Source organism: Etheostoma spectabile, chromosome 24 (genome assembly GCF_008692095.1).
Source record: "Etheostoma spectabile isolate EspeVRDwgs_2016 chromosome 24, UIUC_Espe_1.0, whole genome shotgun sequence".
Taxonomy (NCBI): Eukaryota; Metazoa; Chordata; class Actinopteri; order Perciformes; family Percidae; genus Etheostoma; species Etheostoma spectabile.
Window position 1 is genome coordinate 975,848 of NC_045756.1, and position 13,348 is coordinate 989,195.

The following is a 13,348-nucleotide window of genomic DNA, read 5'->3' on the forward strand; positions in this document are numbered from 1 at the left end:
TGTGTGTGTGTGTGTGTGTGTGTGTGTGTGTGTGTGTGTGCGTGTGTGTGTGCACGTGGGGCCGTCTCAAATCCACCATCCATGAATGTGAATCCATGTTTTTTGTTTTTTAAGTTTGTGTTTTCAGTATTATCTGTTGATTTTATGAAAAAAAAACAATGCAAAAAACTTTCCTGGGTGGACAGACAATAAAGTTTTATCTTGTCTTATCTCATAAGAATCAACCGTCAGTTTACCGTGTAAATTTGATACTTAAAGAGATGTATACTGAATGTTTCCTAACAAAGGCTATGAGTTGATAGCTGACCTTTGACCTAATTGTGACAGAAGGAACGTGAGAAGATGGGTTCCTCCCTGTTAGGATGAATAAATGATTGTGTTATTCTACACTGGCACACATATAATACAGGGGCCACATACAAGAGGACAATGCAGGACCGTCTTGAGTGAGGTTTATTGTGTTGGAAAAATTGGATTTAGCCTCAAAAGTACATGACTAAATGACAAATTTCCTTTTCAGGAAAGTAGATCTGGATCACTGCCTGGTTCGCCAGTCCAAGGAGAGCGGTCGGACCGTTCTGTGTGTCGTTGTGGAGAGCATCCGCACCACACGCCAGTGCTCCCTGACCGTCCACGCTGGCATGAGAGGGACCACCATGAGGGTACACACCGTACGCACATACTGTGTTCACTGGGCTCACTTTTGGGAATGCCATACACACCATACTGCCATAGTTGTGTTAAACACAGTGGAATCTACTGGAGACACTGATTCATTTAATGGTTTATGGTGTGGACGGCACAGGGGTGTTGGACTGGGGGGGAATGGGGACTGAGTACCCATGGGCCTCATGTGAGGAGGGCCCAAAAAGATACTAGAAAGCATGGCAATGCATGCTGGGAAGGGCCTATAGAAGAGGCCTTGCTACAGGGCCCAGATCTTTGTACTACTATTTGAAAACGTCCCAAGTTCAATAGCTCTTTCCATCATGAAACAGTTGGCTTTGTAGTTCATTCATTACCAATAAAACACACCCTTGCTCGTGTTGATACGCTCTAGGTTTAGTTACATTTTGCAAACTTAAGATTTAAGTGTTTAGATGACATTTCTTCTTTGTGACTGTCCTCTACCTGGGTTACTGTTAGAATGGCTGCGTAGTTGGACATTTACAGCTCATACAGCATGTTTAGGTAACCTAACTAGCAAACTGAGTGCATGTGTTTGTCTTGACAGGGCTAGCCTCACACCAGCTGCAACAGCCACATGACAAATTCATGTATTTTAATAAACATTAAAAACTTTGTTTGTGCTTTATTTCCCTTACCATTAACATAAGAGCTACAGCATACTGATGCTATAAAATATTACTAATGAAAAGGCCCTTCATTATGTACTGTTATGCTACATTTTGGCATTAACTATTATCCTTTATGTGTCATTTGTATGTATTGTCTTCGAATGTTACATACTGAAATATCTCAATCAAGAAATGGAGGTTTTCAGGTGAAATGCTTCGCCATGATTTGGCTCAAAATGCCGATTCTTCTGTTATCTCATGGAGAGTCTCTCAGCTTCCTGTTTCTGCAGTTTCAGATCGACGACGGAAGGAATCCTAAAGGTCGAGACAAGGCCATCGTCATTCCGGCTCACACCACCATCGCATTCAGCATCTGTGAGCTGTTTGTTCGGCTGGACGGACGACTTGGTAGGAACACACACCTGCACCTTTTATTAAAATGATTTTTGGTAAAACTACTCAGAATTGTTTTTCATTTGAGGAAATAGGGGGAAATTAAAGTACATATTCTTCTTTTGCAAGCATCACAGGAACCACTTTATGAAGCTTAGAGCTTTGAACAAAAAACGTTTTCTGAGGTTTTGCTGACTCCAACTTTAATCCACTACAGACAGATGAAAGTAACAGGGCACTTAATGAAGGTTTGTCAATTTTGAGAAAATCGAAGGCTAGAAACCCATCACGGTTGAAAGCTGCGTCTCACATGAAAAGCTGTGGGAGCATCAACATCTCAGGCTCCTCGGCACTCTTCATGCCAAACATTCTTATCTTACTATAAAAGGATCTTTCTTTCTCTAGAGTTATGGTGGCATTGTGTCATAAATCACGTTGTAAACAGCTAAATATTTCTATTATGTAAGTCTAATTTTCTGACCATGTGACCTAATGGACAAGTTGTCTGGCTTCGGATCAGAAGATTGACGTTTAAGTCCCTTCGTGGTTGAAAGATCTCCAGACCTGATTTGAGGATCAATGATGACAAAACGTTTGCTGCCAAGTTGGGCACAAAAGAAGAGACACTTACTGCCGGAACATTTGGGCGTTTATTACACTAACTCTCTCATGCAACGGGCATGCATTCCAGCATTAGAGCTAATTCCATCAAGAGAAGGTGCATGGTGCTGAAAACGCAGCGTTCATGGGTTCATCAATTTAACAAATCAACGTGTCTGCAGCCATCTGTGTGTAAACCATCGGCTTTCCAATTGAAGACATCCTGGCCACCGGGAAGTCGTGCTGGCCTTCTACAGACCAAATGCTTAATTGTGAATGTACGTGGCAGATTACATGATAAAAAAGCTTTAAAATCTAAAATGAAGGGTTATGAAGTACTTTGATTAAAAAGTAAAATTACTAGCATTGTCCTGAAGTATTTAGTTTTGTTGGATTTCTGGGTGATTCTATGGGGATTATAGGATAGGCACGAACAAGCCGTTGCTTCAGCCTATTCCTATTTCAGTGAGTTATGGTGGCAAATTGTGGGAAATTATTTTTTTCACGTACTGTCTATTAACCCTCAATAAAATTATTCATCTCAGAGAAAATAACCAGTGGGCCCTAATTTGACTCTTGGAAACTCCCGTAAAGATCAAATCTGTGAACTGATATCTTCTTCCTCTGTCAGATATCTGCGTGGCCCCGGAGTCTCAGGGTGGATTTGAGCGGGAGCAGATCAGGGAGCAGCTCGGGGGGTTCATCGGTCACTTCTCCATGGGCCGACTGCGCCGTTTCCTGTCTGGAATCATCTATGGAAGCCCCTTCAGAGCAGGTACGGTAATAACCTCCTACATAATAAAGTGCTTACTTTCACTGTACTTACTGCTTTTTTGCCTCATCCAACCACTGTGCAGACAACCAAACGTTCGAGGAGCTAACCCACTCCGACACATACATGGACGACATGGTCACCGACTACTACGAGAAAGCCGCCAGCATGACGGACGTGTCCACCGCCTACCTGAGAGAGAGCTCCCACACGCGGGTCAACCTCCTCAAACACAACATCCCCAAAGGGCCCTGTGCACTCTGCGGCATGGGCAGCCAGAAGCGGGAAACGGTTTACGGCTGTCTCGAGTGCACGACCGGGGGCCTGAAGTATGTCCGGCTGCACGTGGTGCCCTGCTTCGACCTCTGGCACAAAACGCTGAGGTGAAAAGAGAAAGGCATGTGGTCAATTTCTCATGGTGCAAGATACTGTTTTACTAAGCAGGTTTTTTTAAATGTTGCTTGTTTCTGTAATCTTTCAAATAAAAGTCAAAAACTGGACTTGGACTGGACTTTGTACTGAACCACAACACCTCAATCCCCCTCAGCAGCAGCCAGTAAACCACACATGGAGAGAAACTCTGACATTAGCTGTTTGTGGTATAACGTACAATATCGCTTCAGTGCACCTTTGGCAATGATATTTCTAAATGTGTGCTGCTGTGTGTGTGTGTGTGTGTGTGTGTGTGTGTGTGTGTGTGTGTGTGTGTGTGTGTGTGTGTGTCTGTGTGTGTGTGTGTGTGTGCGTGCGTGTGTGTGTATGCCTGTGTGCGTGTGTGTATTGTAGCTGTCTGATGCTAAATTATTCAGTGGGGTGTTGGGTGTAAAAGGACAGGAGGGATCATGTAAAGGCCAGCGTCGGCTGTGTGATTATTTTGAGCAGGACCTTTTGCTTTCACTGTTCAGTGTGTGTACAGTATGGATCTTTTCACTTTGATGGCAACTTGTGAGTTTTTAGTGTAAAGGAGAGTGTCAATTCTATAATGAAAACGTACATGTTTCATTTTAAGCTAATAAGGTAATGTTGGAAGTGTTACCTGGTTACTGCATTTTTTTTTAAATGACCTATTTAAGGTTAATACTTGAAGATACTGAAATCCTTTCAGACAGCAGGTTGGCCTCAGGTGCACAAATGAGTTTAAATTACATGACGGAGGCTGCAGAACCTGTACCTGGTGTTACACAAATGTAGATAATCCCCTTATAATGAAGTTTAATAAAGTATAATAAATGCCTACATTTAATATTCCATAGGTTGAATGTGAATTTAAATTGGTAAAAAAAAATACAGTACATAGTCCTACAACATAAAGATATGACATTTGTGTTTGTGTGACATTGGTGACACCAATCCGAGCCAAAAAAAACTAAATAAATAAAATTAAAGTATGCATTTTTTTTTCTAGGAATTTAAGAACGCTCTCAAAAACAAATTAAGTTATGCTCAATAAAATATCAGACTATTCTAATATATATATATATTATTATTGTAAATAATAAATGAATTGTACTCGTTCCCCTCCCTGCCGCTAGAGGGCGCAGTGGTTTAGGGTGACCTCGTTTCAAACCGGAAGTGTCGAGTGTCAACAACATGCAAACACGTGTGGGCTAGGGGAGGAAGAAGCATGTGTAATGTTAGTCCTATATTTACGCTTCTACGGAGATATAGACATAATTAGAGCTATTAATGCGTACATTTTAAAGGATATTCATTAAAATGAAGTTTGCATATAGGGTAAGTACGTCAGTGCTAGCTAGCTTGGTACTGCTGGACATGGAGTTATGTTTGGGAGAGGACTGCACACCAGACTTCATTCAAAAATTGTTAAATATGTCATTTAATATCGGTTAAGGGAAAGAATCGTGTTGCACATATAAGACTTTTTATTATGTAAAGTGGCAACATACACACTTATGTTCGGCTGCATTTAATGATATAATGTAATCGTTTTTACGGTCTGATACTAAAATATCAACTTATCCACTAACAACGAAGTGCCATTTCATTTGAGTCCTAAGTTTACAAGAACACGTTACTGTTTTGTGAAGGAGGTTGACGTCATTGCATTTATCTACGTCTGCCTAGATAAATGCAAGATACTGTTAAATTCCCATATTTTTGAATGAGTTCCCGGATGAAGTTCTCTCTCTCGACACAAATGGCAGCTCACAACGGTATGTGATTTAAAAACAAACAAAAACTCTGTCTCTTTATTGTAGTTTTCCAATCTGCTCGGAGCAGTCTATCGTCAGGGGAATCTGAGTTTCTCTAAAGATGGCAACGCTGTGATCAGTCCGGTTGGAAACAGAATCTCAGTCTTCGACCTGAAGAAGTAAGTCCTAATGAAATACCTGATTATATGGCGAATTAATGCTGTCATCAGTAGTCCTGCTGGATATGACACCTGGGTGCTGTGCAGAAGTACATAATGCGTGATGGTGTGACCTGCTGGGAAATGTAAGTTCACCGTCATAAGCATTTAAAAGTCAAAGCATAACTGATTGAATTCTTCGTTTGTCTCCTGTAGCAACACATCTGAGACATTACCCATCTCCACTACTAAGAACATAACATGTGTGGGTCTCTCTCCTGATGGGAACGTAGCAGTTGTGGTGGATGAAGGTGAGATATAACTTTATCTTTCTTTGACTAATGTGTGATATAAAAACTTAGGCATGAGTTATTGTCCTCTTGTTGCAAAAAACAACAAAAATCCAAATGTGTGTTTGTGTCACACAGATGGCGCAGCGGTGTTGGTCAGCCTCATCACTCGAGCCGTCCTCCATCATTTCCACTTCCACAAGCCTGTCAGCAGCATCCGCTTCTCACCTGATGGCAGGTAAGGATGTCTCAACGGAATTGATGAAGTGTTGAAAACCATAAAATTCCTGGTTCCCAAGGTGACATCATCAAATAACGTACTTTTTCCCACCATCAGTCCCTTCCTGCGTCTCTTTTTTTGGGACAGAATTATGCTGATCTTTGATTTAAGAGGTACATTTATAGTTAAACAACCTCTTGTGTGAACTAGAGTCATTATCTACAGTTCAAAAATAGAACAAAGAACCAATACTTGATCAATATAGAAAGGAGAAGACCAGAATATGAAAATGTAAATGTAACATAAGGGTATAGTTGTTGTTGTAAGTGTCGTATGACCTACAATCGTCTATGCTGTATATGAATATCTCTTAAATTTCTTCCTGTAATAATGATAATATGAAGTAGGGCAGGACTATAGAAGTGTTATGCTTCTGCCTACGCCTTCTCCAACCTATACTCTTTTTTTCTGTTTGTTAAAAGCTGATATTTTGTGTTTTTATCTTTGTGTTTGTATTTTATTTTTTTTCCTTTCTTTTACAACATGCTGTCTGTTCGAGATTAATACAAAATCAAATCAAATGGGTTCCCCTTTCAGGAAGTTTGTTGTTACGAAGGAGAACGTGGCTCTGATGTACCACGCTCCGGGGAAGCAGCGGGAGTTTAACGCCTTCGTGTTGGACAAGAGCTACTACGGCCCCTACGATGAGACCACCTGCATCGACTGGACGGACGACTCCAAGTGAGTCAAAGTCCGTCAGACATCAAAGCATGTAAAAACCCTGAGAAAAAAAAGACATGTCACGGTTGGGACCTTTTCCTTCAGGTGTTTTGTGGTGGGCAGCAAAGACATGTCAACGTGGGTGTTTGGTGCCGAGCGCTGGGCCAACCTCATCTACTACTCCCTGGGAGGACACAAGGACGTCGTCGTGGGCTGCTTCTTTGAGAAGGACAGCCTGGACGTGAGTCTGGTTTCGCCTTCCACTACTTTAATCTGAAATGACACGTGTGGTTTTGTATGAAAATTAAAAAGGAAAAAGTCAATATCAGGGTTTTCAAAAGACGTAGGTGCGCAGATTTGGCTCCGGGGTTTAGCGGTGTTTCCTCAAAAAAATGGGATGTTTTTAAATGAAAGAAATATGCAGTTACACATAAATTTGGACTATTATTTTCACCATATCTTAGTCTAAAACGTTGGAACGCTAGCACAGATTTTAAAAAAACAAATTACACCCAGAGAACTTAAGCACAAAAGCTGCTAAATACATCCAACTCCAATCATTAAATCTGAAAAGCCTTTCAGTTTGATTGATTGACTGTTTTCAACATTTTTGGCTCTTTTTACATTCATTCGGCTTAGGTGCTGCCAAAAACGGCTCAGGTGCTGCACATAAAGATTTATGAGAGGGAAAACCCCTGAATAAGGAGACTCTGATGAGTGAGTGTTGTTTCTGGGTTGCCAGCTGTACACGGTGAGCCAGGACGGGACACTGTGTGTCTGGGAGAGCGACACCGAGCTGGACGGCCTCGTCCTGAAGAAGAGCCAGGACAAACCCAAGCCCCCGAGGCCGGGGGAGGAAGAGGACTCCGAGGAGGAAAGAAAGGAGGGAGAGGAGGGAGAGGTCATCAGAGGAAAAGCAGGAGCTCCCAAAGAGAAGAATACCAACAACGTTCGATACAAGCAGAGGAGCAAGTAAGCCACATCTGGTCTTACTTGTATTTACTTCTCAAAAATAAGCCATGCAACAGGGTTTCATTCCTATCTCTCAGTCACAGCCAGAACATTGTAATGTTCATACTCATCATCCCGCTTTCCATTAGGATTTTGGCTCTTCACAGAGCCCAGGTTTATGTGTCCCTTGGCTGTTCTAAATGTATAATAAATGCAAATCAGCATGTGTTGCTTAGAGCTAATGTCATGGATTAATTTACCCTTTTAAATTAAAGCTTGAGGAACTGCAAAAAACTTCTTCCCCAACAAGATAGAGATAAATATGATGAAAATTATGAAGTACTCAGAAGGCTAAAAGCAGCTCTCTGTCTTGCTGTTTGCCTGCTCTTGCAGACACTTCTTCAACAAGGAGGGGGATTTCAACAACTTGACAGCTGCCGCCTACCACAAGCCGACCCACATCCTGGTCACAGGCTTTGCCTCTGGGATCTTCCACCTGCACGAACTCCCAGAATTTAACCTCGTTCACTCCCTACGGTAAGAGAAAAGCTCAAGTTTGTTTTTGTGAAGGGAATTTATCAATGTGCTGGAGTGGGAATTTTCGAGACAAAAGTAAAAAAGGACTAGAATTTGCATGTTGCACGTTTTTAGCAAGGTGGATTTGGAGAAAATGTTGCTTCTCCTTTCAGTATTTCAGACCAGAGAATCTCCTCAGTGGCCATGAACAGCTCTGGAGACTGGATCAGCTTTGGGTGCTCGGGTAAGACGTCTTTTCATCTAGGTGTTTTTTTTGTTTTTGTTTTTTCAACCCAATTACCTGTTTTTATAAAAAATGTGAGTGTTGTTTCAGGGATGGGTCAGCTGCTGGTGTGGGAGTGGCAGAGCGAGTCCTACGTCTTCAAGCAGCAGGGACACTTCAACAACATGGCGTCTCTGGCGTACTCGCCAGACGGACAGTACATCGTAACAGGAGGCGACGATGGCAAAGTGAGTGCTCGACCCTTTCCCCTGACACATACGGGGTCTTAAAAAGTCTACAAATTTTAACTAAAAATTTTAGGCCTTAAAAGTCTTAAATTCGCGGAATTCTTGTGTCCTGGGTCTTAAATGGTTTCTTAATATTCCTCTAATTCTCATTGAAATGTTTTTTTTTCTTTCTGTCTAATGTTGTGTTGTAGTTCTTTCTTTTGCTAGTCTAACCACTTTATGTTGCAGCCAATCAGCTTTCCTGTTATTGCTGCGAGTCTCTTTCAGACACTAAATGTTGTATGTTAGCTGTGTGCGGTACTATATACAACAATGTTCAATTTGAAAAAGTATTTACTTTGCAAGTTATTTTGGGAATGCATTTTCTTCATACATTTTTTTTTCTTTTTTGATTTCGCCATTTAGCTCTTAAATCTCATTCATAAAGGTCTTAAATTTGACTTAGTCAACCTGCAGACACCCTAGACATATGTCTTAACAAGAAGTAGAAGTATTATTATTATTTCAGTGGCTTGAAAATGTAAAAAGAAATGCAGCAAAGTCTTAAAATAGATGTTTTCTTTTATGCCTTTTGTGTCAAAGATTCAGACTGTGGTTTCATCTCCGCAGGTCAAAGTGTGGAACACCAACAGCGGCCTTTGCTTCGTCACCTTCACCGAGCACACCAGCAGCGTCACCAAGGTTACCTTCACCTCCAGCGGCTTCGTCATCGTCAGCGCTTCTCTGGACGGGACGGTCAGAGCGTTCGACCTGCACAGGTGACTCCCAGTGAAGCTGGTTCACTTCTTGGGATGGGCGATGTAACCTAAAATCCATATTGCGATATACATTGCAGCCTCTTACAATATCGATATATATCGCAATATATAAATTATAGCAGAACCATTTCAGAACAGGCTACATAGACCCTAGGGAAAGCCCAACTGCTAAATGTATTGTTTTTTAAAAGAGAAATAAACGTAGTATATCGTTTTGAGAACACTTATTGTAAATTGCAAATTGCAAATTTATATATATATATATATATATATATATATATATATATAAATATAAACTATAACACTATTTGCAGAGACTTTAGCAAAGAAAAAGCATTGGGTTTCTTTCCTTTTTAGTGCAAACGCAAATGAAAACAAAGTGCAAAATGAAAGCACAATCATTTTTTTGAATAAAGAAGATACTTTCTGTATAAGACACATATAATCAACTAAATGTTTCAATTCTAAAAGTGTCTTTACAGTAGTGCCATGCCATAGACAGTAAGAAGAGTAAAACACGCTCGGCCATATGTTCAGCGGGGAAGTACGACGTCTGCAAACACCGGCTGGCGAGATGCCAATCGTCCGTTATATAGTGACTTGCCAGGCTGATGAAAGGCTCCGTGGTACGGCCCGACCACAGGGCCGCTGTAGCGCCTTAAATCTGAACAGGGTCCATATAATGGGTGCTGTACCGGTCTTTTTCACCAGCTCCCCCGTTTCACTTTCAGCCATGTTTACTCAAGATGCCGATGACAGCTCTAGCGTAGGCCAATTTTGTATCCTTTATATTGCATATCGTTTCTGTCGCCCGTTACTATTCACTTCCCAAGAAATGTGATGGAGATGGAAAACCGTTTTGAAAGAGATCTGACTTTTAAATCTGTGCGTGTACGTTTTATTTATTACAGGTACAGAAACTTCCGGACGTTCACGTCGCCTCGGCCGGCGCAGTTCTCCTCCCTGGCAGTGGATGTCAGCGGGGAGCTGGTGAGCGCAGGAGCCCAGGACTCCTTTGAGATCTTCCTGTGGTCCATGCAGACGGGGAGACTGCTGGAGGTAGGCCCATAATGACAAACTGTATAGAAATGGGGCTTTTGTTTAAATATGTTCTTATTAAGGCTGGCTGATATTGTGAATGCGGTATGATTCCCGATATTGGAGGGAATGATCATTTTTGTGTCGTCATTTTCATTGAGAAATATAAAATGATTTACTATTTTATGTTTTTATTTGCTTTTTTGTGCTAATTGTTATGTATTGGCTACATGTGAACCATGTGAACCGAATTGCCCATTGGGACATTAAAGACATTTCAACTACAAAAACTGAAATTATTATAATGGGTTTTGTTTGCGAGGATCTGTACTAAAAAACATTTTTTTCTTCAGTCTGTAGGATAGGATTTGCAGGCCGGGATGCAGCACCACATTACTTCATTCAGAATGGGTCGACCATTCATTCATTGCCTTTAACAAATATTGCAATTTAAATATTGCGATTTAGATTTTGCACTAGTCCATATTGTGGTTTAGATAAAATTGCCCTTAATTGTGCAGCTCTAGGTCTTATTTACCTGCCCCGCCTCCTCCCTGTTATTGACCAGGTCCTCGGGGGTCACGAGGGTCCGGTCAGCTGCCTTTGTTTCAGTCCAGTCCAGTCCATCCTGGCCAGCGCCTCGTGGGACCGCACCATCCGGCTGTGGGACATGTTGGACAGCTGGCAGGTCAAAGAAACCCTTCCTCTCAGCTCTGATGGTAAATACAATCCCATTGTCCTTTTTTATACTGCCACTAGGGGGCAGCAAAGCTCAAGAGTTGATTTCTAGACACACATAGGGCGTTCCCACTGCAGGAACTTTCCCAGTGGACCAAGAACCTTTTTGCGATGGATAATGTAAGTGAGCTTTTGTGTGTGTTTGTCAGGTTTGGCAGTGACTTACCGCCCTGATGGTCAGGAGTTGGCTGTGGCCACTCTGAACGGTGAAATCTCTTTCTGGAACCCCCAAGCAGCCACACAAACCGGCTCCGTGGCCGGACGCCACGACCTGGAGACGGGCCGCAAAGAGACGGATAAAATCACAGCCAAGCAGTCCGCAAAGGGCAAGTGAGTGAGAGAACTGCACTTATTTCCTTTTGTTCCAATCCGGAAAGGAAAAGTCTGATTTGATGGCTTTTTTGTGGAATTTATGATTCAGGATGCGTTTTCTGCTTTTTGTGCATCCAGGTCCTTCACGTCGCTGTGCTACTCGGCAGACGGGGAGTCGGTTTTGGCGGGAGGCCAGTCCAAGTTTGTCTGCATCTACAACGTCAAAGAGCAGATGCTCATGAAGAAGTTTGAGATCTCTTGCAACCTGTCTTTTGATGCCATGGAGGTACGGCAACTGCTGTCACCTGTAGATACAGAGAAAAATATAGTAAAATAGTCCATTTAAAGTGTGTGGTTGTTTGATGTTTCCTGGGCAAACTGGGATTTAAACCAGCGATTACATACCGACTTACTTGGTCCTTGAACTTCACCATATGTGTTCTTACGTTGCCTTCAGGAGTTCCTGGACCGACGGAAGATGACTGAGTTTGGCAGCCTGGCTCTGGTGGACGAGGGAGCTGGAGACGGAGACGGGGTCAACATCAGCCTCCCTGGAGTCAGGAGAGGTACCATGCCCACTTCAACACTCAAATAAGCTGTTAGTAGTATGAGTAAATAAAGTATAGAGTACTTTGTTAATCAAAATAGAGGGTAAGGAATTTGCAGTCCCGCAGGTGAAAGGTAAAATCCCTTTTTATTGTTTCTTGGAGACTTCATGTCTTGTTTCCTAAATCCATCATGTTGTTGCTTGACTTAACTCGATGTTTTCACATATATCTTGTTCATTTTGTTCTTTGTGTTTATCCTCACAGGTGACATGAGTTCTCGACACTTTAAGCCAGAGATCAGAGTGAGCTCGCTGCGGTTCTCCCCTACTGGTAGGTTGGCTTTAAATTTTGTTAGTTAGAGTAAAGTCCTACAAAAGAGGTTGCTTCTGTTTTGAAAATATAAAAAAGGTTTTTGTCTTTCTGTCCTTCAACTTTAATGCAGATCTGCAGTCCCCATGTCATACTTTAAATGCAGCTGTCAGGAAACCCACATTAAGGAGGATGAAATGTCACCATGTTTTTATGTTTTGAAGAAGATCCGAGGGATCTGGTGTTGGGTAGTAGTTTAAAGTGTTTACATCTTCTGTCAGGGCGTAGCTGGGCGGCCACCACCACTGAGGGCCTGCTGGTCTACTCCCTCGATGGATCTCTGGTCTTTGACCCATACGACCTGGACCTGGATGTGACGCCGGCCAGCATACGTAAGCAGCTGCGGCTTCAGGAGTGGGCGCCGGCCATCGTCCTGGCGTTCCGACTCAACGAAAAAGCCCTCAAGCAGGAAGTGTTGGAAACGGTGCCGCACGAGCAGAGTGAGTGAACGGTCCTGTTTTTAAAGTCTCTACAAACAGGGTAGGGTACCAAAAAGCGGGGCCAATAGGGCACCGGTTCCGTAGTAAACGGTAGTAACAAGACCAAATAAGAACGAAGACTTTTTTGTTTTCCAAAGCCTCGATGCAAAGGACGCTACATTGCCGTTAGATAGTAGCTGTGTTAAACCCAGTGGTTAAAGTGCTGGCAGCTTACGTAAAGCGATGCAAAGTGTGAGTGGATTTCCCTGTAGAGGACTCCAACACCGGGGCGTAACAGTCTGCAGCTGCAGCTGCCGTGAATGGAAAAACAACACAGACGCTGCGTCCACTTGAAACTCGCCAGCCTTGTGGTGCATTTTAAGATTTTGTAAAATACCCTTTTCCCATCTGATGCTCGTTTTTGTCATTTACGAGCAATTTACTGGTGAAATAAGTCATTGGTATAAGTTATTGTTATTACATTATTAATCAATCGTTTAATTTAGACCATATGGCCTTAGCAATGAACAAGACGTTCTTCATTGTCGCCAACTGTCGTTTTGTGCTCCTTTTTTAAAATATTTTATATTATATACATAATATTATATATATATATATATATAT

The 13,348-nt window shown here is 42.1% G+C and overlaps 2 protein-coding genes across 3 annotated transcripts in view; both read left to right on the forward strand.

Annotated features, from left to right (window-relative positions):
• pjvk (pejvakin) overlaps positions 1 to 3,574 on the forward strand; it is a 5,246-nt gene extending 1,672 nt beyond the window's left edge. Inside the window, exons 3-6 of one of the 2 annotated variants that reach the window (XM_032506224.1) lie at positions 521 to 662; positions 1,589 to 1,706; positions 2,923 to 3,066; positions 3,149 to 3,574. In XM_032506224.1, the coding sequence (XP_032362115.1) occupies positions 521 to 662; positions 1,589 to 1,706; positions 2,923 to 3,066; positions 3,149 to 3,450 (706 nt within the window). In that variant the 3' untranslated portion in view covers positions 3,451 to 3,574. The remainder of the gene's footprint in view (positions 1 to 520; positions 663 to 1,588; positions 1,707 to 2,922; positions 3,067 to 3,148) is intronic. The other variant, XM_032506225.1, reaches the window with a different exon arrangement.
• Positions 3,575 to 4,619: 1,045 nt separating this feature from the next.
• Positions 4,620 to 13,348, forward strand: part of pwp2h (PWP2 small subunit processome component) — a 9,772-nt gene continuing 1,043 nt past the window's right edge. The window contains exons 1-18 of the mRNA XM_032506213.1: positions 4,620 to 4,797; positions 5,283 to 5,395; positions 5,591 to 5,685; positions 5,803 to 5,902; positions 6,482 to 6,625; positions 6,710 to 6,845; positions 7,347 to 7,576; positions 7,949 to 8,092; positions 8,245 to 8,315; positions 8,406 to 8,542; positions 9,152 to 9,300; positions 10,212 to 10,359; positions 10,907 to 11,057; positions 11,226 to 11,406; positions 11,527 to 11,674; positions 11,846 to 11,954; positions 12,201 to 12,266; positions 12,527 to 12,745. Of these exons, the coding sequence (XP_032362104.1) occupies positions 4,780 to 4,797; positions 5,283 to 5,395; positions 5,591 to 5,685; positions 5,803 to 5,902; positions 6,482 to 6,625; positions 6,710 to 6,845; positions 7,347 to 7,576; positions 7,949 to 8,092; positions 8,245 to 8,315; positions 8,406 to 8,542; positions 9,152 to 9,300; positions 10,212 to 10,359; positions 10,907 to 11,057; positions 11,226 to 11,406; positions 11,527 to 11,674; positions 11,846 to 11,954; positions 12,201 to 12,266; positions 12,527 to 12,745 (2,359 nt within the window). The 5' untranslated portion in view covers positions 4,620 to 4,779. The remainder of the gene's footprint in view (positions 4,798 to 5,282; positions 5,396 to 5,590; positions 5,686 to 5,802; positions 5,903 to 6,481; positions 6,626 to 6,709; positions 6,846 to 7,346; positions 7,577 to 7,948; positions 8,093 to 8,244; positions 8,316 to 8,405; positions 8,543 to 9,151; positions 9,301 to 10,211; positions 10,360 to 10,906; positions 11,058 to 11,225; positions 11,407 to 11,526; positions 11,675 to 11,845; positions 11,955 to 12,200; positions 12,267 to 12,526; positions 12,746 to 13,348) is intronic.